The sequence below is a fragment of the Hemitrygon akajei genome, chromosome 11 (assembly GCF_048418815.1).
Source record: "Hemitrygon akajei chromosome 11, sHemAka1.3, whole genome shotgun sequence".
Lineage (NCBI taxonomy): Eukaryota > Metazoa > Chordata > Chondrichthyes > Myliobatiformes > Dasyatidae > Hemitrygon > Hemitrygon akajei.
This window is the reverse complement of record NC_133134.1, coordinates 135,559,459-135,580,017: the sequence shown is the minus strand read 5'-3', so window position 1 is coordinate 135,580,017 and position 20,559 is coordinate 135,559,459. Positions and strand designations below refer to the sequence as shown.

Genomic DNA, 20,559 nt, shown 5'->3' with positions numbered 1-20,559 from the left:
CTTTTTGTTTTTTTGCACCTTTCTCTGTAAACTCTAGAGACGGTTGTGTGTGAAAATTCCAGGAGATCAGCAGTTTCTGAGATACTCAAACCACCCCGTCTGGCACCAACAAACAATCCACGGTCAGTTACTTAGATCACATTTCCTCCCCATTGTGAAGTTTGGTCTGAACAATAACTGAACCTCTTGACAATGTCTACATGCTTTTATACAATTGAGTTCCTGCCACATGATTGGTTGGTTATACATTTGCATTAACAAGGTGTACAGATGTATCTAAAACAAGTGGCCACTGTGAGTGTTTTGATCCTCCTCCCCTCCTGGTTCCATCCATAACAACTCACATATTTCACACTGGATCCCCTCCCTCATCTGCTCCTTAATTTTTATCATCTTCCATACCTATGCAATTTAGCTCTGGTGGTCATTATGTCCCTGCCTATCACACTCTAGCCATAGTGACCTTCCTTCCCCCTCCCTGATTAGCTTCATCTGCCTTTTAACTCCCTTGTCTGTTTCCACCTTATCACCCAACTGCCCGTCTCCCATCTCCACTTTCCCCCATCTGCCCACCTCCTCCACAGTGCATCAATCACTTATGGGACCCTGTCCCACTCCTCCCTCTTTCCACTTTCATACTGGCTATATTTCCTCTCTATGCTCAGTCATCATGCAAGGTCTTGAACTGAACTGGTAAGAATTCCTCTCCCCGACACCCCTCCCAGATGCTGCATGTTCATCCAGAAGATTTTTTTTTACTCCAGATTCCAGATTTAAGTGGGCAAGGGAAGATTAATACAGTGAACAAATTACTTTTGAGAAATAATGTAAATCATTTGTACAAAATATAGTCCTAAGGTAAATACTCATTGTTTCTGCTTGTTCCTGCCCCACTGAACTTATATTTCCATACCTCGACTGTTTTATATCCCCGGTTCAGTCTCTTCTTACCTACATCTGTGACACTTCACACACTCTTCATCGTTTCAATGATTTCAAGTTCCCTGACCCCAATCATCTTGTTTTCACTATGAATGTCCAGTTACTATAAACCTCCATCCCCCACCAGGAAGGTCTCGAAGTTCTCCATCTCTTTCTGGACATCAGACCCAACCAGTTCCCCTCCACCACTCTCCTCTGTCTGGCGGAACTTGTCCTCACACTTAATAATTTCTCCTTTGGGTCCTCCCACTTCCTTCAAACAAAAGGGGTAGCCTTGGGCAATCACATAGATCCCAGCTATGCCTGCCTTTTTGTCAGCTATGTGCAACAGTCTATGTTCCAAGCCTACCCTGGTATCAGTCCCTTTTCTACATTACGTTGACGAATGAATTGGAGCTCATCACCTTTGCCTCCAACTTCAACCCTTACTCCAAATTTACCTGGTCCGTTTCCAACTCCTCCCTCCCCATTCTCCATCTCTCCGCCTCTTTCTCTGGGGACAGCTTATCTACTGATGTTTATTATAAACCTACTGACTCTCACAGCTACCAGGACTATATCGCTTCCTACCTTGTTACTCGCAAAACTGCCATCCCCTTCTGTTAATTGCTCCATCTCCACCACATCTGTTCTCAGGACAAGGCTTTTCATTCCAGAAAGAAGGTGATGTCCTCCTTCTTCAAAGGAAGGGGCTTTCATTCCTCCACCATCAACGCTGCGCTCAACCTTAACACTTCCATTTCATGCGCATCTGCTCTCACCCTATTCTCCCACCACCCCACAAGGGATAGGGTTCCTCGTCCCCACCTACCACCCCACCAGCCTTAGCGTCCAGCACATAATTCTCTGTAACATCTCCAGTGGGATTCCACCACCAAGCACATCTTTCCCTCCCCTCACTTTCTGCTTTCTGCAGGGATTGCTCCTTACACAACTCCCTTATCCATTCGTCCCTCCCAAGTGATCTCCCTCCTGGCACTTCCAAGCAAAACAAGTGCTACACTTGACCTTATACCTCCTCCCTCTCTACCGTTCAGGACCCCAGTCCTTCCAGGTGAGGCTACACTTCTGTTTGGGTCATCTACTGTATCCTGTGCTCCTGGTGTAGCATCTTGTATATCGGCGAGACCCAATGTAGATTGGGAGACCACTTCACCGAGCACCTACACTCCATCTGCCAGAAGAAGCAGTTTCTCCCAGTGGCCACCCATTGTAATTCCACTTCCCATTCCCACATGTCCGTACATGGCCTCCTCTACTGTCGCGATGAGGCCAGACTCCGGTTGGAGGAGCAACTTTACATTCCAACCTGATGGCATGGACATCAATTTCTCAAACGTCTGGTAATGCCCCCCTCTCCTTCACCATTCCCCTTTCCCTCTCTCACCTTATCTCATTACCTGCCCAGTAACTCCCTTTGGTTCTCCTTCTCCTTTTCTTTCTTCCATGGCCTTCTGTAGTCTCCTAACAGATTCCCCCTTCTCCAGCCCTGTCTCTGTTTCACCAATCAACTTCCCAGCTCTTCACTTCTCCCCGTCTCGGTTTCACCTATCACCTTGTTTCTTCCTCCCCTCCCCCAACCTTCTTACCCTGAATCCTCATCTTTTACCCTCCCCAGTCCTGATGGAGGGTCTCTGCCGAAAACGTCGACTGTGCTCTTTTCCATTGATGCTGCCTGGCCTGCTGAGATCCTCCAGCATTTTGTGTGTGCTGCTTAGAATCTGTGATCTGGATTTAAAAAGATAAATCAACAGAACTAGGTAAGAATATGAAAATGGGATAAAATAGTAAGTTTGATCAATTTCACTAAAAGGCAGAATATGTTTCAGAGGCTAGTGGCTACTGCTGTTCCTCTACAAAGGCCCAATTTAGAAATGCAGAGGTTTTTTTTAAAGTAATAAAAAAAATCCTAAATAAACGATTAAAAAAACGAACAATGTGGAGTGAGCAAGCAGGATATAGACACAAACTAGCAAATAAATCACATTGTGCTGTTGACCTGAATTATGGATAAACTCTCAGATCTCTTAAATTTGAAATAAAATTGAATGTTTTATGAAAAGTAAAAGCTAGATCAATTTCAATCTGCATTGATTGCTAAAAGGCAAGATCTGCCGCATAGATTTATAGCTGTGTTAGAAAAACTGAAGTATGAGAGTAACCAAAATCAAAACCAGAAATGCCAGAATTCATGAACCAGTTGGGCATTGGAGCTACCTCAATATATGGACGAATATACCAGTGCTTGAAACAGAACAATGCTTTTTAGAAGAGGCCAATTTAAATGGTATCAGAAAGGATCTGACAAGTGTGGATTGGGACAGGCTGCTTTCTGGCAAATGTGTGCTTCGTAAGGGGCAGGCCTTCCAAAGTGAAAATTTGAGAGTACAAAGCTTCTATGTGCCTATCCGCATAAAAGGTGAAGATAACAGATATAGGGAGCCTTGGTTTTTTAAGAGATATCAAGGCCCTAGTTTTCAAAAAAAGAGGTACATAGCAGGTATAGGTAGGTAGGAAGGAACAAATGAGGAGCTTATGGAGTATAAAAATGCAAGTGAACACTTAAGAAATCAGGAAGGCAAAAAGGTATGAAGCTGCCTTAGCAGACAACCTGAAGAAGAATCCCAAGAGATACTACAGATATGTTAAAAACAAAAGGATTGTAAGGGACAAAATTGGTCCTCTGGAAGATCAGAATGGTAACCTATGTGTGGAGTCAAAAGAGATGGGAGAAGATCTTTAATGGATTTTTTTTGCCTCTGTATTTTCTCAGAAGGTAGACACACAGTACATAGAAGTAAGGCAAAACAGCATCAATTTCATGAACTCTATACAGATTACAAAGGAGGTGTTCGCTATCTTGAGGCAAATTAGGGTAGATAAATCCCCAAGGCTTGACAAGGTGTTCTCTCCAACCCTGTGGGAGGCAAGTGCTGAAATTGCCAGGGCTCTAGCAAAGATATTTAAATCATCCTTAGCAAAAGGTGAGGGTCCAGAAGATTGGAGAATAGCCAGTGTTGTTCCACTGTTTAAAAAGGGCTGTAAAAATAAACCAGGGAATTTTAGGCCGATGAGCCTGACATCAGTAATGGTAAAGTTATTGGAAGGTATGCTAAGGGACTGGATATATGAGTATTCGGACAGACATGGACTGATTAAGGATTGTCAGTGAGCCTTTGTGCATGGTAGGTCATGTTTAACCAATCTTATGGAATTTTTCCAAGGAAGTTACCAAGAAAGTGAATGAAGACAAGGCAGTGGATGTTGTCTAAATGGAGTTCATTCAGTAAGGTCCCACATGGGAGGTTGGTCAAGAAGTTTCAGTCACTCAGCATTCAAGATGAGCAGTAAATTGGATTAGACATTGGCTTTGTGGGAGAAGCCAGAGAGTGGTAGTAGAAGGATGCCTCTGACTGGAGGCCTGTGACTACTGGAGAGCAGCAGGGAACAGTACTGGGTCTGTTGTTGTTTGTCATCCATATCAATGATCTGGATGATAATATGATTAACTTGGATGACACCAAGATGGGGGTGTAGTGGTCAGTCTAGAAGACCATCATGGCTTGCAGTGGGATCTGGACCAGCTGGAAAAATGAGTGTAAAAATGGTATATGGAATTTAACATAGACATAGTTTCCTATGACTCTATCCTAAATTTGACTCCTGAGCCAGCATGGATAACTTAACTCACCTCAACACTAACTGATTCCACACTGTATGGTCATTTTCAAAGACTCCACAACTTGTTCTCAGTACTGTTTAGTTACTTTATTATTGTTTGCATGATACATCCTCCTTTGTATATTGCTTATTAGTCTTTGTTTATGCATAGTTTTTCAACTTCTATTGTATTCCTTTATTTTCCTGTGAATGGATGTAAGAAAATGAATCTCAAGGTAGCATATGATGACATTTACATACTTTAATAATACTTACTTTGAACCTTGAACAGCTGCAAGTTAAGATGACATGTGCAGTGTCTTAAAATTGCATTTTGCGAAGTCCTCAGTTTTAAGACATTGCCCATTTTGAAATGTACCTCCGCACCATTAATTCTGAAATAAAAACAGAACTTATGAAAGTCAGTAACTGTGTTTTCTATCTCCATAAATGCTACTTGATCTGCTGAGTATCTCAGATTTGCAACATTTGTAGAATTTTGCTTTTGGACTACTTACTCTATTTTTTTTTTCATTTATCACACCTATAAAAGCTTATGCAGCATAGTTTTCTTTTTAATAGGAGCCTCATTTGAAAACTGTTTACATGATTTAAAACTTAATTTCAGCTGCCCAACAATGTCTTTAGATAAAATTGTTAACATACAAAAATATCAAAAGGCATGCTTACAGCAATGAAGTCAAAATATTAACAGAGAGAAAAGAAGAGATATTAGAATGAATGACTAAAAGCTTGGCCAAATATGTAGTTTAAAAGTGTGATGGATGGAAGTAGTCAGGTATGTACAAGACAAGACTTTGGAATTCTTGTGTATAGTTGAAAGAGATTCCAAATGGCATTTGAACTCTTCTCAATAGAACTGAAAAAGGCAACACAGAACTCAATATAATTTAAAAATTTAATTATATTTAGAAATTGTAAGCTGAACATACAAAGCTATTACAATTATATGTTGCTTATCATGTGTTTTCTATTGCAAACTGATGGGTCAAAGACTTTCTCTGGATATAACAAGTAGTCTAAACAGGACATGACATAAATGTTACATTTCAGTCAGTTTCACTTGCAAAAAAAATTAAGATTTTAAATATTATTCACATAGTAAAAAGCTATGTGAAATTCTCATACAATTATACTCACTTCATTTCACTTTATATGCTTGAGTTTAATATATGGCTGAAACAGCACCATCTTTCCAACTTTTAACAACAGGATCAGTGTACATCTCAATAAAATAACTTACATTTCATTCAAAGCAATGACAGAAAAACAAATTAAATAAACATTAGTACAAAACCAAGCTATTTGTATAACTAATAGAAAAACAGTTAAAAGCGAGAAAATGGTAATATTGCATTTTCATCTTAAAACATAATTCCAATACAACTGAAAACATACAATCTTTTATATAAACTATTATATGCACCGTATATTGTATAGATGTACCTTCCTGAATATGCTTTCAGCATATCATTAAAAAAGGACCACACCTACACCTACACTTTCCTTTGAAAGCACAGCAACTTTACAAGAAACTACAGCAATTTCCCTAGTTGACTGTCATGAAGTTCAGGACTCACAGGTACGGGTACACAAATGCAGGTGACTATCATCATCCAATTGCATTCTAACAATAACTCCTCGTGTAGTTCAGTCATCAGGCACCAACTCTTGAGCAGTTTCCCAGTATTTACGGTGAAATGTACGACCACTGAACTCAAGCCCGGAGCAACCTATCAGCCAATGATCAGATACCAACTGTGTGGAAGGGACAGATTTTGCTTTGAGTTGCGTGTTTAACAAACTTGAGTGTTTAAAATCCATATTTCCAAACTCTTTAAAAAATAGTATAATGCTTAATTTTTAAATAGTGTTTGAATATTTCCGTAACAGATTTAACTGACAGTTCATCCTGAAGTTGTGAGATTACTTACTGGAAGGCATTGTAGTTTCCACAGCTGCACTAATCAGATCAAATACAGCTTCAAAAAGGAAATTCTTGGCAGAGAATTTTCTCAAGGATAGGTTTAGCACCTAGCTCACTGCTCCAAGGAAATTCTAGGCCAGTATTTTTACATAGATTTAACATTTATAACTATTAACCTTAAGTATAACGATAACTTTTGAGCACCATCAGACATTGGAATGCAAATTTGCTATGGGAGTTGTCCAAAAATAAATGACATCTTCTTCAGAAGGTACAATTTCCTTAACAGTATTGTACCAAGTGGTTTACAACAATGTTGAAATGGTGTTGTACCAGTTAATCCTGATAGCTGACAATTCCAGGAATCCAAGTTCAATCCTCACCTCCAATACTACCTGTAGAGAGTTTGCATCTTCTCGCTGTGACTACATTGGTTTCCTTCCACATGTGCTGGCAGTTAATTAATTGTTAACAAGCTCTTAGTACGTGAGAAAAATAACAAATTATAGGTATACGAGACTAATAAAATTCCTCCTCTGGGGCCTGGCAATGTTGATGGGCCAAATGGCCCCCCTCCTGCACCATTTAGTGTTATGAGTAAGATGTTAAACATTATTTTAGCTTCAGTAAAGCAGCATCCTTAATTCAATTTTTGGAAGTTAACCTTTAAATTTCAAGAGGCCATGCAGTAACCAAATAAAGAATGCACTTGCAATTTTTCCATCACATAATTTGGTGTAGATTGTTACATTTTATACAGAATTCTGCATTTAATACATATGAAGTACTGAAAAAATACACATTTTAATGATTTAATACACATGTCCCTGAATTTTTTTTAAATCAACTTATTGGACCATTTTTAAAAATAAATATTTAAGGTTAATATTTACTTAAGATGAATATTTATAAAATGACAGATGATTTTAAATCAAGAAAAGCAATTTTATTGAAAGCTTAGCAGAATGAACTCTGTTCAAATCAGAAAGATATAATTTCGTGCATGTTACCCTAACAATCTAACCAAGAAGCGCACTACAAACCAGCATCTCGTGCAAGAGGAAGCAGAATTCCTCTAATCATACAACTGGATTAACATATGCAGATATATTCAGAACTGCAGATAAAACATCAAAATATTTTCCTTTAAAATACCTGGCCCAGCAATCAAATTCATGCTGATAGATTTTAGTTTTTAACGTCAGACTCTATTTTCAAACACTTATGAAATTCAATCTGCCCCACATACAATTTTTAAACTCATATTTAGTTTATTAATTATTAGTTTTCTTACATGGAAGGCAATTTTAGTTACACTTTTTCTACTGGCATTTCATATTTGTCCCGGTGTCTGGTCTCATACTATTCATTAACAACTTAAAGTACACGTATGGAGAACACTGACTGTTTGAATATATTTTATTATTAGCATATTAAAGTACCAATTATAATCCTAATACAAATTTAATTCTAATTACTCATTTTTGTTCCCAATTTCTGGAGGCATTCCAGGAGAAAACGATTTCTTATACCAAAGCTTGTATGTTAAATACCAGGCAGAAAGTCCAAAAGTGGTTCCAATAATCTTTTGAGGTAGATCATGAAAATATATTGCCGTACAGAAGAACATCCAAATCCACAACAGACACAATGCATTTAAAGCAATAAAGAGTGACTTAATGATGGTGGAAGTAGCCTTTCCCGGCTTCTGTTCCACTTTGTGAAGTTCATTCATGATTGCTGTTTCTTCTATCATTATCAGTACACAGTATGACAACAAGAAGGAGTGCCCAGAGATGTCAAAGCCAATCCATAAATGCCCTTGTTTTCTGCAAGCACGCCTATTTTCAAACTCCTGTAGAACAGTCATATTTCGGGATTCAAAGCATTTTCCTGTGAAATTTTCAACAACGTGAAAGGTCCTTGTGCTGATAAACCAAACAACAGTGCCTACCACACATGAAGTTATGCGCCGTAATGCAAACAGAACATCTCTTTGGACAAAGTAGTTTGAGATGAAAATAAAAGGAAGAAGCAGGCACACAGTCCAACCCCATGACAGTTTGACAAAGTACCTACAAAAACAAACAGAAAGCAGTATTAATGTTGATATTCTTTAAGAACAATAATTTGGTTTCAACTGGAGGCATGTGTAGCAAGGCTACAAAGGACTGCCTAGCCACTTTGACCTATTTTTATGCTGTATATCCTATGTAAAATTAACGGCTTAGGTTCCTAACATTTGCAAATACAACTGAAAATGTTATTGATTTTAAGAAAACCATTATAATTTAAGCTTTCTACAAAATAACGTCAATTTCCCCTAACCTCTGCTGCATCACTGAGTCATGGCTGAAAGAAGGCCAAAGTTGGGAGCTTAACATCAAATTATATACTTTGTATCCAAAAGACAGGCAGGAAGGCACAGGTGGTGGTGGTATGGCTGTATTGATAAGAGATAGAATTACATCTTTGCGAAAAAGGTGATATTGGGTCAGAGAACATTGAAACTTTGTGAGTGGAGTTAAGAAACTGCAAGGGTGAAAAACCCATTATGGGAATCATATACAGGCCTCCAAATAGTAGCCAAGATGTGGTGTTAAGATTGCATAGGGAGCTGGAAAAGGCATGCAATAAGGGTAATGTCACAATTGTAATGGGGGACTTCAATATGCAACGGGATTGGGAAAATCAGGTTGGTGTCAGATCGCAAGAGAGAGAATTTGTTGAATGCCTACAAGATGGCTTTTTAAGAGCAGCTTGTGCTTGAGCCTACTAGGGGAAAGGCCATCTTTCAAGGTGCTGTGTATTAACCCAGATCTTATTAGGGAGCTTAACGTAAAGGAACCCTTAGGAGGCAGTGATCATAATATGATTGAATTCATACTGCAATTTGAGAGGGAGAAGCATAAGTCACATGACTTAATGCAAAGGAATAAAGGGAATTATAGTGGCACGAGAGGGAGGAGCTTGCCCTGGTGGATTGGAGGAGAATACTGATGGGTATGATGGCAGAGTAGAGATGGCTGAAGTTTTTGAGAATAGTTCACAAGGTGCAGGGATAGATATGTCCCACAGTAGTTGTTCTCAAATGGCGGGGTAGGCCACTGTGGCTGACAAGGGACTGCATAAGAGCCAAAGAAAGGCATGTAAGGTAGCAAAAGTGAATGGGATGTTGGATGATCGGGAAGCTTTTAAAATCCAACAAAAGGCAACTGAGCAAACACGAGGAAATCTGCAGACGCTGGAAATTCAAACAACACACACAAAATGCTGGTGGAACACAGCAGGCCAGGTAGCATCTATAGGGAGAAGCGCTGTCGACGTTTTGGGCCGAGACCCTTCGTCAGGACTAACTCAAAGGAAAGATAGTAAGAGATTTGAAAGTAGTGGGGGGAGGGGGAAATGCAAAATGATAAGAGAAGACCAGAGGGGGTGGGATGAAGCTAAGAGCTGGAAAGGTGATTGGCGAAAGTGATACAGAGCTGGAGAAGGGAAAGGATCATGGGACCGGAGGCCTAGGAAGAAAGAAAGGGGTGAAGGGGGGGGGGGGGGGAGCAACAGAGGGAGATGGAGAACCGGCAGAGTGATGGGCAGAGAGAGAGAAAAAAACAACTAAATATTGTCAGGGATGGGGTAAGAAGGGGAGGAGGTGTATTAACGGAAGTTAGAGAAGTCAATGTTCATGCCATCAGGTTGGAGGCTACCCAGATGGTATATAAGGTGTTGTTCCTCCAACCTGAGTGTGGCTTCATCTTGACAGTACAGGAGGCCATGGATAGACATATCAGAATGGGTATGGGACATGGAATTAAAATGTGTGGCCACTGGGAAAAGGCAACTGAAAAAGCTATAAGAAGGGAAATGATGAAATATGAGGGCAAACTAGGCAATGATATAAAGCAGGATGCTATTAGTTTTTTTCACTTATATAAAGAGTAAATGGGAGGTGAGATTTGAAATTAGACCACTGGAAAATGATGCTGTGGAGGTATCATATTTATACTGAGTTAAGTATTGTATGTAATTAGTTTTTGATACAATAAGTGTATGGGACATTGGAAAAATGCTGAATTTCCCCATGGGGATGAATAAAGTATCTATCTATCTATCTATCTAGTAATAGGGGACAAAGAAATGGCAGATGAACTTAATGGGTACCTTGCATCAGTCTTCACTGTGAAAGACACTGGCAGTGTGCCAGAGGTCTGAGAGTGTCAGGGAGTGGGAGTGAGTGCCATTGCTATCACAAAGGAAAAAGTGCTAGACAAACTCAAAGGCCATTCAGTGGATAAGTGACCTGGACCAGATGGACTACATCGCAGAGTCCTAAAAGAGGTTGCTGAAGAGATAATGGATGCATTGGTCATGATCTTTCAAGAATCACTTGATTCTGGCATGGTCCTGGAGGACTGGAGGATTGCAAATATCTCTCCACTCGTTAAGAAGGGAGGAAGGCATAAGAAAGGAAGTTATTGGCCAGTTAGCCTAACCTCAGTGGTTGGAAAAGTTTTGGGAGTCTATTACTAAGGGTTAAGTTTCAGGGTACTTGGAGACTAATGAGTCAAAAATCAGCATGATTTCTGTCAAGGGAAATCTTGCCTGACAAATCTGTTAGGGTTCTTCGAGGAAGTAACAAGTAGGATTGACAAAGGAGAGGCAGTGGATGTCATTTATTTGGATTTTCAGAAGGCTTTTGATAAGGTGCCACACAAGAGACTGCTTAACAAGATGAAATCCTATGGCATTACAGGAAAGATACTGGCATGGATGGAGGAACGGCTGATAGGCAGGAGACAGTGAGTGGGGATAACAGGGACCTTTTTTTGGTTGGCTACCAGTGACTAGTGCTGTTCCTTGGGGGTAAATATTGGAACTACTACTTTTCACATCGTTTGTCAATGGTTTGGATAATGGAATTGACGGCTTTGTGGCATAGTTTGCGGATGATACGAAGACTGAGGAAGCAATGCGATTGCAGCAGGACTTAGACTAATTGGAAGAATGGGCAAAAATGTAGCAGACAGTGTTGGGAAATGTATGATAATGCATTTTGGTAAAAGGAACAATACTGCGGACCATTATCTAAATGAGGAGAAGGTTCAAACATCAGAGGTGCAGAGTCCTTGTACAAGGCTCCCGAAAGGTTAATTTACAGGTTGAGTCCATGGTAAAGGCGGCAAATGCAATGCTGGCATTTATTTCAAGGTGAGTAGAATACAAAAGCAAGGAGATAATGCTGAGGCTTTATAAGACACTAGTCAGGCTGCCCTTGGAGTATTGTCAACAGTTTAGGGCATCATATCTCAGAAAGGATGTGTTGACATTGGACAGAATCCAGAGGAGGTTCACGAGGATGATTTCTGGAAAGAAGGGGTTAACATATGAGGAGCTGTCCTGACGAAGGGTCTCGGCCCGAAACGTTGACTGTTCAATTCCACGGATGCTGCCCGACCTGTTGAGTTCCTCCAGCTTGTTGTCCGTGTTGATTTGACCACAGCATCTGCAGTGTACTTTGTGTTAACATATGAGGAACTTTTGGCAGCTTTGGGCCTGTACTCTGGAATTTAGAAGCGTTCATTGAAACCTACCAAATGTTGAAAGAACTAGGCATGGTGGCTGTGGAGAGAATGTTTCCTACGGTGGGGGTATCCAGAACTAGAGGGCGACCTTTTAGAATGAAGCCAAGGAGGAATTTTTTTAGCCAGCAAGTAGTGAATCCGTGGAACGCTCTGCCATAGACTGCGGTGAAGGCAATTTAGGTCGGAAGTTGATAGTTTACTGATCGGTCAGGGCATCAAAGGATATGGCAAGAAGGCAGGAGTATGGGGTTGAGTGGGATCTGGGATCATGTTATTTATTATTTAGTTAGTCTTTGCATTTGCACAGTTTGATCCTGTTTACAATTACTGTTCTACAGATTTTGCTGAGTATGCCCACAGAAAGAAGAAACTTAGGGTTGTACATGGTGGCATGAATATACTCTGATAATGAATTTTACTTTGAACTTTGATAATGAACCAGATTCTGATTTTGTACACAGTGTTTTTCAATAATTGTGAATTAATATCTGAAGTGACACACAGTTTCCCTTAATTCTGATATATGAAAACCTGCAAGGAATAGATGCACCTCAACCCAAGAGCTATGACATTTGTGAAAAAGCAATTTAGGAAAAAAGTCTTGAAGTGGCAAAAGAGAGAACTCCACAAATTAAAAGTGGTCAAAGACCCCAGTAGCAATGATGGGGTGACTGGGAGTTCAGGGGCTGAGAGTGTCAAGGGATGAAGGGGATAATCTGGTACGCAAACAAGAAATTTGTTACAAAGGGGCAAGGAGAGCATGAAGTTTCAGAAATGGAGGGGTGATGCCTGTAAATTATTGATCAAAAGATCAATCCATCACCAGCCCTGTGAGCAGCCTCACTGACAGATTCTATACTGAGCCATGCAAGGATAAGATGGTGTTTATAGTTTCTTGGCTGCAGGAGTGCCAGAGAAAGGATGAATTATCAATGAGGTATGCAACACTGAAGCAAGAGGTTGTGCATGCCTTCTGAGTGGATGTTTTTGTTCATACAAATACAACTATGTAACTATACACATTCATTAATATTAAGTGATGAACCCTTAAATAAAAAACATTTATTTGAGCTTGTTTAAGCCCAGCAGTTATAGTGGAAAAGTCTTTCTAGGCTCCAACAGAAAACAAAAAGTTGTGTCCGAGAAATTAAATTCATATGCCCCCCTGCACTTTGTATTGAATGAATATTCTCTTACAAGTTTTAAAAGCACCTTCCAGCCTGCTCCACCTTTCATCAGGATCATAACCAATTTTCTAAGTAACTTTCCCACCCATTTTCCTCAATTCTCTTAATATTCAGACACTAATCCATGAAGGAGCCTCCTGAATGACTATGGATCTGAATGAATACACCATAGTTGTCACAGACTTTATTACAACAGTTGTAGATGAATGTGTCCCCACAAAACCATTTAGATCTTCCGCAGTTAGAAGCCCTGGATGAACCATGATATCTGCAATCTGCTGAGAGCCAGATCAGATGCATTCATGTCTGGTGACCAAGAAAGTTACGAGAGGACCAGGCACAATCTCAAGAAAGCTACCTCATGGACAGAGTGGCAATTCCGGACTAAACTTGAATCAACAAAGGATGCTCCACATTTGTGGCAGAGCTTAAATACTATCACTTTTCATAAAGTTAGAACAAGAGAGATTGATGACAGCAAGGCTACCAGATGACTTCAATGCCTTTTATGCTCATTTTGACCATCAAAACATGAAGATACTATCACGGACTCCCACAGCCCTCATTGATCCTGTGACTTCAGTGTGAGGCTAACGTGCAAGCAGCCTTTAGGAGGGTGAACCTGTGAAAAGCATCCAACACAGATGGACTGGTATAACTGAAGGCTGCTTAAAGCCAGTGCCTAAGATCATGGTCACCTGCCTCAATGACTATCATCCAGTAGCACTTACAACCACTGTGATGAAGTGCTTTGAGAAGCTGATGATGAAACTTTTTAACTCCTGCTTGAGAAGCGACCTAGATCTGCTCCAGTTTGCCTTCCTGAGCAACACGTCCACAGCAGATTCCATCTCACTGGCTCTCCACTCAATGCCGAAACATACGGACAGCAAAGATGAAAGCATCTAAATGCTCTTTATTGACCACAGCTCAGCATTCGGTACCATCATTCCCTCAAATCTAATCAATTAGCTCAAAGAGCTCGGTCTCAGTACCTCCTTGTGCAACCAGGCTCTTGATTTCCTCATTTGCAGACCCCAGTCAATTCAGATTGGTAACATCATCTCCTCTACGATCTCCATCATCAGAGATGCACAGCAAGCCTGTGTGCTTAGCACTCTGCTCCTCTTGCTTTACACTTATGACTGTGCGGCTAAGCACAGCTCCAATGCCATATTCAAGTTTACTGGTGCAAACAACCACTATTGTTGGCCGAATCAAGGGTGGTGATGAATCAGCATGATCAGGGAGATTGAAAATCTGGCCGAGTGATGCCATAATAACAACCTCTTACTCAAAGTCAGCAAGACCAAGGAGCTGATTATTGACTTGAATTGAATTGACTTTATTTCTTACATCCATCACATACATGAGGAGTAAAAATCTTTATGCTACATCTCCATCTAAATGTGCCATCTGCAATTATAGCAATTTATAATATAGGTTTCCCCCGCAATCCGAAGGTAGAGCATTCCTATGAAACCGTTTGTAAACCGAAATGTCGTAAAGTGAAGAAGCAATTACCATTAATTTATATGGGGAAAATTTTTGAGCGTTCCCAGACCCCAAAAAAAACCTACCGAATCAAACCAAATAACACATAAAACCTAAAATAACACTAACATATAGTAAAAGCAGGAATGATATGATAAATATACACCCTGTATAAAGTAGAAATATTGTAGGTATGGTGTAGTTTCACTTATCAAAATCGGGAAGACAGCGAGCCAAAATCAATTTGGAGAAAAAAAATCGGCACGCACACACATGTGCACGTACATGCATACGCAAACAACTGCCCGTACAAGGCTTCACGGTCATAGTAGTTTTTCTTGGGGTAAACACACACGTATAAAGCGGGCGGCTTTGTTCGGAAAACTGAAAATTCTCTTTGGTTAGCAAAAACAGGTACTAATGTAAGTCTTTCACAACAGCGAGCTGTTGTAAAGCGAAAGTTCAAAAAACAGGGGACACCAGTAAATTGACCAGTCAATGCAATATAGAGTACACTCAAATCAGCATGAGTCATCAGTCTGATGGCCTGGTGGAAGAAGCTGTCCCGGAGCCTGTGGGTCCTGGCTTTTAGCTGCAGTACTGCTTCCCAGATGGTAGTAGTCCACAATGATCCTATGGGCTCTTTTAACACATCTGTCCTTGTAAATGTCCTGAATCATGGGAAGTTCACAACTACAGATGCACTGCACTGTCCACACCACTCTCCGCAGAGTCCTGTGATTAAGGGAGGTTCCGTTCCCAAACCAGGCAGTGGTGCAGCCAGTCAGGATGCTCTCAATTGTGCCCCTGGAGAAAGTTCTCAGGATTTGGTGTCCCATACCAAACTTCCTCAACCGTCTTGAGAGGCCCTATTGTGCATTTTTCAGCACACAGCTGGTGTGTACAGGCCACGAGGTCCTCGGTGATGTGGATGCCGAAGAACTTAAATCTGTTTACCCTGTCAACCCCAGAGACATTGAAGGAAATAGGGGTTAGCCCTTCTCCATTCCTCCTGTAATCCCTCTGTAATTTAGATGAAGGCATTGAGAATAACATCAGCAAGTTTGCTGATGATACTAAGCTGGGTGGCAGTGTGACATGTGATGAGGATGTTAGGAAAATTCAGGGTGACTTGGATAGGCTGGGTGAGTGGGCAGATACTTGGCAGATGACGTTTAATGTGAATAAGTGTGAGGTTATCCACTTTGGGAGTAAGAACAGGAAGGCAGATTACTATCTGAACGGTGTAGAGTTAGGTAAGGGAGAAATACAAAGAGATCTAGGAGTCCTTGTTCATCAGTCACTGAAGGTGAATGAGCAAGTGCAGCAGGCAGTGAAGAAGGCTAATAGAATGTTGGCCTTTATTACAAAGGGAATTGAGTACAAGAGCAAGGAAATCCTCTTGCATTTGTACAGAGCCCTGGTGAGACCACACCTGGAGTATTGTGTACAGTTTTGGTCTCCAGGGTTAAGGAAGGACATCCTGGCTGTAGAGGAAGTGCAGCGTAGATTCACAAGGTTAATTCCTGGGATGTTCGGACTGTCTTACGCAGAGAGGTTAGAGAGACTGGGCTTCTACACGCTGGAATTAAAGAGATTGAGAGGGGATCTGATTGCAACATATAAGATTATTAAGGGATTGGACAAGATAGAGGCAGGAAATATGTTCCAGATGCTGGGAGAGTCCAGTACCAGAGGGCATGGTTTAAGAATAAGGGGTAGGTCATTTAGGACAGAGTTAAGGAAAAACTTCTTCTCCCAGAGAGTTGTGGGGGTGTGGAATGCACTGCCTCAGAAGGCAGTGGAGGCCAATTCTCTGGATGCTTTCAAGAAGGAGCTAGATAGGTATCTTATGGATAGCGGAATCAAGGGATATGGGGACAAGGCAGGAACCAGGTATTGATAGTAGATGATCAGCCATGATCTCAGAATGGCGGTGCAGGCTCGAATGGCCGAATGGTCTACTTCTGCAACTATTGTCTATTGTAATCCACAACCAGCTCCTTTGTTTTTGCGACCTTGTGGGAGAGATTGTTTTCTTGATACCATTGTATCAGAGAGATGACTTCTCCCCTGTAGGCCACCTTGTTATTGCTTGAGATAAGGCCGAACATTTTAGAGTCATCGGCAAATTTAATTAGCAGATGGGAGCTCTGGGTGGTGATACAGTCACGGGTATACAGGGAGAAAAGGAGGGGACTCAGTACACAGCCCTGAGGGGCTCCTGTATTGAGAGTCAGAGGGTTGGAGGTGAGGGAGCCCACTCATACAACCTGCTGACGATCTGACAGGATGTCCAGGGTCCAGCTGCCAACCCTGCTTGACAGGGTCAAGGCCGAGGTCTCTGAGCTTCTTGTTGAACCTGGATGGAACTATGGTGTTGAATGCTGAACTGTAGCGAGCTGCAGATGAATTCCTTGACCAGCTTCTCAAATCATTTGCTTATTATTGAGGCAAGTGCAACAGGACGCCAGTCGCTCAGGCACTTCTGGAGAAGGAAACCAGAGGTCCATGAGCCAGTCCTCATCGGAGAATTAGAGGTGGAGAGTCAGCCTTTAAATTCCTCAGTGTTGTTATTTCAAGAATCTGTTCTGGACCCAGCACATACCCGTGTAATTAAGAAGAAACCACCACAGCACCTCTAGGAGTTTACAAAGATTCAGCATGACATCTAAAACTTTCATAAAGATCTACAGATATGTGGTGGAGAGCACACTGACTGACTGTATTACTACCTGGTATGAAAACAACAACACCCTTGAACAGAAAATCCTACAAAAAGCCCAGTCCATCACCGGCAAAGCCCTCCCCACTACTGAGCACATCTACGTGAAACGCTGTTACAGAAAAGCAGCATCCATCATTAGGGACCCCACCAACCAGGCCATGCTCTCTTCTCACTGCTGCCATCTGGAATTTGTTACAGAGCCTCAGGACCCACACCACCAGGTTCAGGAACAGTTATTACCCCTCAACCACCAGCTCTTGAACCAAAGGGGTTAACTTCATTTGTCCTATCACTGAAATGTTCCCATAACCAATGGACTCACTTTTAAAGACTTTTCAGCTCATCTTCTTGATAGATATTGATTATTTAATTATTATTAATATTTCTCTTCTTCCCCCCCCCCACTTTTTTGTTGTATTTATGGTTTGTTGGCTTTTGCACAAAGGTTGAACACCCAGGTTGGTGTAGACTTTCAAGGATTGTGTTACAGTTATTGTTCTATGGAATTATTCAATATGCCCACAAGAAAATGAATCTCAGGGTTGTATATGGTGACATATGTACTTTGACAACAAATTTACTTTACTTTTACTTTATGACCCTCTTGGCAATTGCAAAATTTCAGCACCATCCAAGGGAAGACATTGCCATCCATTTCAGTCAAAACGTCCTACCCTTTACGTACACTGAGATCATGACCACCAATCATGGTCAATTTAGTGAATGCCAGGAGAATATTTCCATGGCTAGGTTATCAGCCAGATAAAAAATATCCTCCCTGCATTCACCAAACTCAAATAATGTATAAATTTCAAGGAAACCTCTCCCCATTCAACTAAACTCTGGAAATACAGTCCTAGTCAACTCAAAGTCTCCTTATTCAGAAGACCTGGAACCAGCCAAGTAAGAAGACTTCACTACATGTGATCTATGACAAGTATATCTTTTCTTTTAGGTAAAGACCAAACTGTACACAATGCTTCCGGTACAGCCTCACAATGGCCGTAAGTAATTGCAGTAATCAGGATTTTATTACAATGAACTTTCAGAAGAAATATGAAGAAAATCACAATCCTTCACACAATATTTCAGAGCAAAGTAAACATAATGCTTGTGCAAGCAGTCAAGCCTTCCTTAGCAGTCTTTTCATTCCAAGAGGGATGATGCATGGTGTTCTTTCCAAGCTTACAGAGATTGACCTTTCAGCAGGTGCCAACCAGTCATTGAAACGGCCTGTGTGCTCCAGTCAGTATTCATTAGACGGCTTTCAAATCACAGTGGGTAGATAATGCACCCTTTTCCAACAACTAAATTTGGAGCAGGTGGAAACGTTTAGAGCAACATTAAAATGAAACGGAACACAATCTAAAAGCAGATTGAGTTATTCGAATCTAGGACATGATTCAAGCTTGTTCTGCCAGTCTTTAACGTTAGCAATGCGGTCTGCTCCATCTCCATATATGGAATGCACTCCTAGCACTTTTTAGGTGAGGCGGGGAACGCTGGATGCCCTGGGTTGCAGGACCAGGATTCCCCCCAACCCCGGGATGCCGAGTCCCCCCCCCATACTCCCCGGGTGACAGCACGCCGGATCCCTCTCCCAGTTTGCCGCACTGGATCCCCCCCCCCCCGGGTCCTTCAATACTCACATGTTGAGCGCGTTGCGTCGATTGGAAAAGTAAGACTCAGGCAGGACCTGCGTGGCTTTGAGTGCCGAGCCCCCCAAAGTGATGGCAGCGAGCAGAACAGCCAGATACCGGCGCAGCCATGACTGGTGAAAACGGAGCAGGAATCGGACACAGCCGTCCAGCGACATCTTCATCAACTCCCACCCCTTCCGGCCACGCCTTCCAACTCCATTGGCCTGTTCTCCGGAGGCGAAGCTACAGGATCCGCCCTCTTAAAGGGAAATGCGTTGCGGTAACACTGCTGGATAGTGCTGGGTTTACACAGCAAGTCAGGCTGTATCTGTGGAGGGGAATAAACATTGATATTTCGGGCCGAGACCCTTACTTAGGGTCACCATCACTCCTCGGCCCATTTTCAGAAATGATGAAAGTCCACCTGTCATCTATAATGATCTTCTGTACCATTCGCATCAACTCTCAATTTTGTGACATCTACAGCCTTGTGTTTGGCATCCAAATCACTTGTATAAATAATGAATAACAAGGGGAACAACATCGACTCTATATGAAGAAATAACCTTCAACCATCATCTTCTGCTTCCCATCTCTGAGTCAATTTTGACTACAACTAGATCTTCCTGGACTCCACAGTACCTAACTTTCCAAACTAGCCTTGCATGCGGGACCTTTACAAAGGCCTTGGTAAAAACACATATAGGTAACGCTCACTATCATACCTGCATCTACATGTTTGATTAACTCTTCAAAAACACTAAAAGTTCCATGAAACACAACTTTCCACACTCAAAGCCATACTGACTCCCAATCAGATATTGTTTGTCCAAATGTGGCTAGATCCTACCCCTCAGAATTTGCTTCAGTAACTTCCCCACCACTGCTGTCAGGTTGACCAATCTGTGGGTATTGCATAGGCTTTCTGAAACTGTGATCTGAAATACTGTAGTTACATTGTAGGAATGTGCCACCATGAGAATCCCTCATGATATTGCTGTGAGCAATATTACTCATGCCTTATGACAACAAAATGTTTATTTTATTCTAAAGAGTAACTCAAATTATAACAATGAGTGCTGAAAATGGATTTCCTATTTTGGATAATTTTTTCCTGTCACTGGTAATTCAGTGAAACACTCAAAAGGAATTAGTAGAGATGGATGCAGGAACCTAGAGGTTAATTTCTCCTGAGATGAATTGACAAATGGTGACACAAAATTCAACATATTCTGCTTGTCTGGAAATAACATTTTACAAGATATTGTGTAATGGTTTTTGTGGAGTAACAAAGCTGAGAAGTGTACAAGGATCCCATGCTTTAACTGTAGCAATAGTACAGCTGTATTCAACTGTAAGGTCTGAAGAAGAGAGAATC

General features: G+C 41.3%; 1 protein-coding gene across 1 annotated transcript; it reads right to left on the bottom strand.

The window, feature by feature from the left end:
* Window positions 1-5,507: 5,507 nt before the first annotated feature.
* fitm2 (fat storage inducing transmembrane protein 2) lies at window positions 5,508-19,367 on the bottom strand. Its single transcript, XM_073061742.1, has 2 exons — window positions 19,191-19,367; window positions 5,508-8,625 (listed from the first exon to the last, which is right to left on the bottom strand). The coding sequence occupies exons 1-2, from the start codon at window positions 19,361-19,363 to the stop codon at window positions 8,025-8,027; spliced, it is 774 nt and encodes a 257-aa protein (XP_072917843.1). The 5' UTR covers window positions 19,364-19,367; the 3' UTR covers window positions 5,508-8,024.
* Window positions 19,368-20,559: the final 1,192 nt, after the last annotated feature.

Excerpts from the sequence above, each read along its gene's own strand:
- fitm2 (XM_073061742.1), bottom strand. The coding sequence starts at position 19,363 with ATGAAGATGTCGCTGGACGGCTGTGTCCGATTCCTGCTCCGTTTTCAC. Across the intron at positions 8,626-19,190 it reads CGACGCAACGCGCTCAACAT|GTACTTTGTCAAACTGTCAT; the intron begins GTGAGTATTGAA and ends TTGTTTTTGTAG.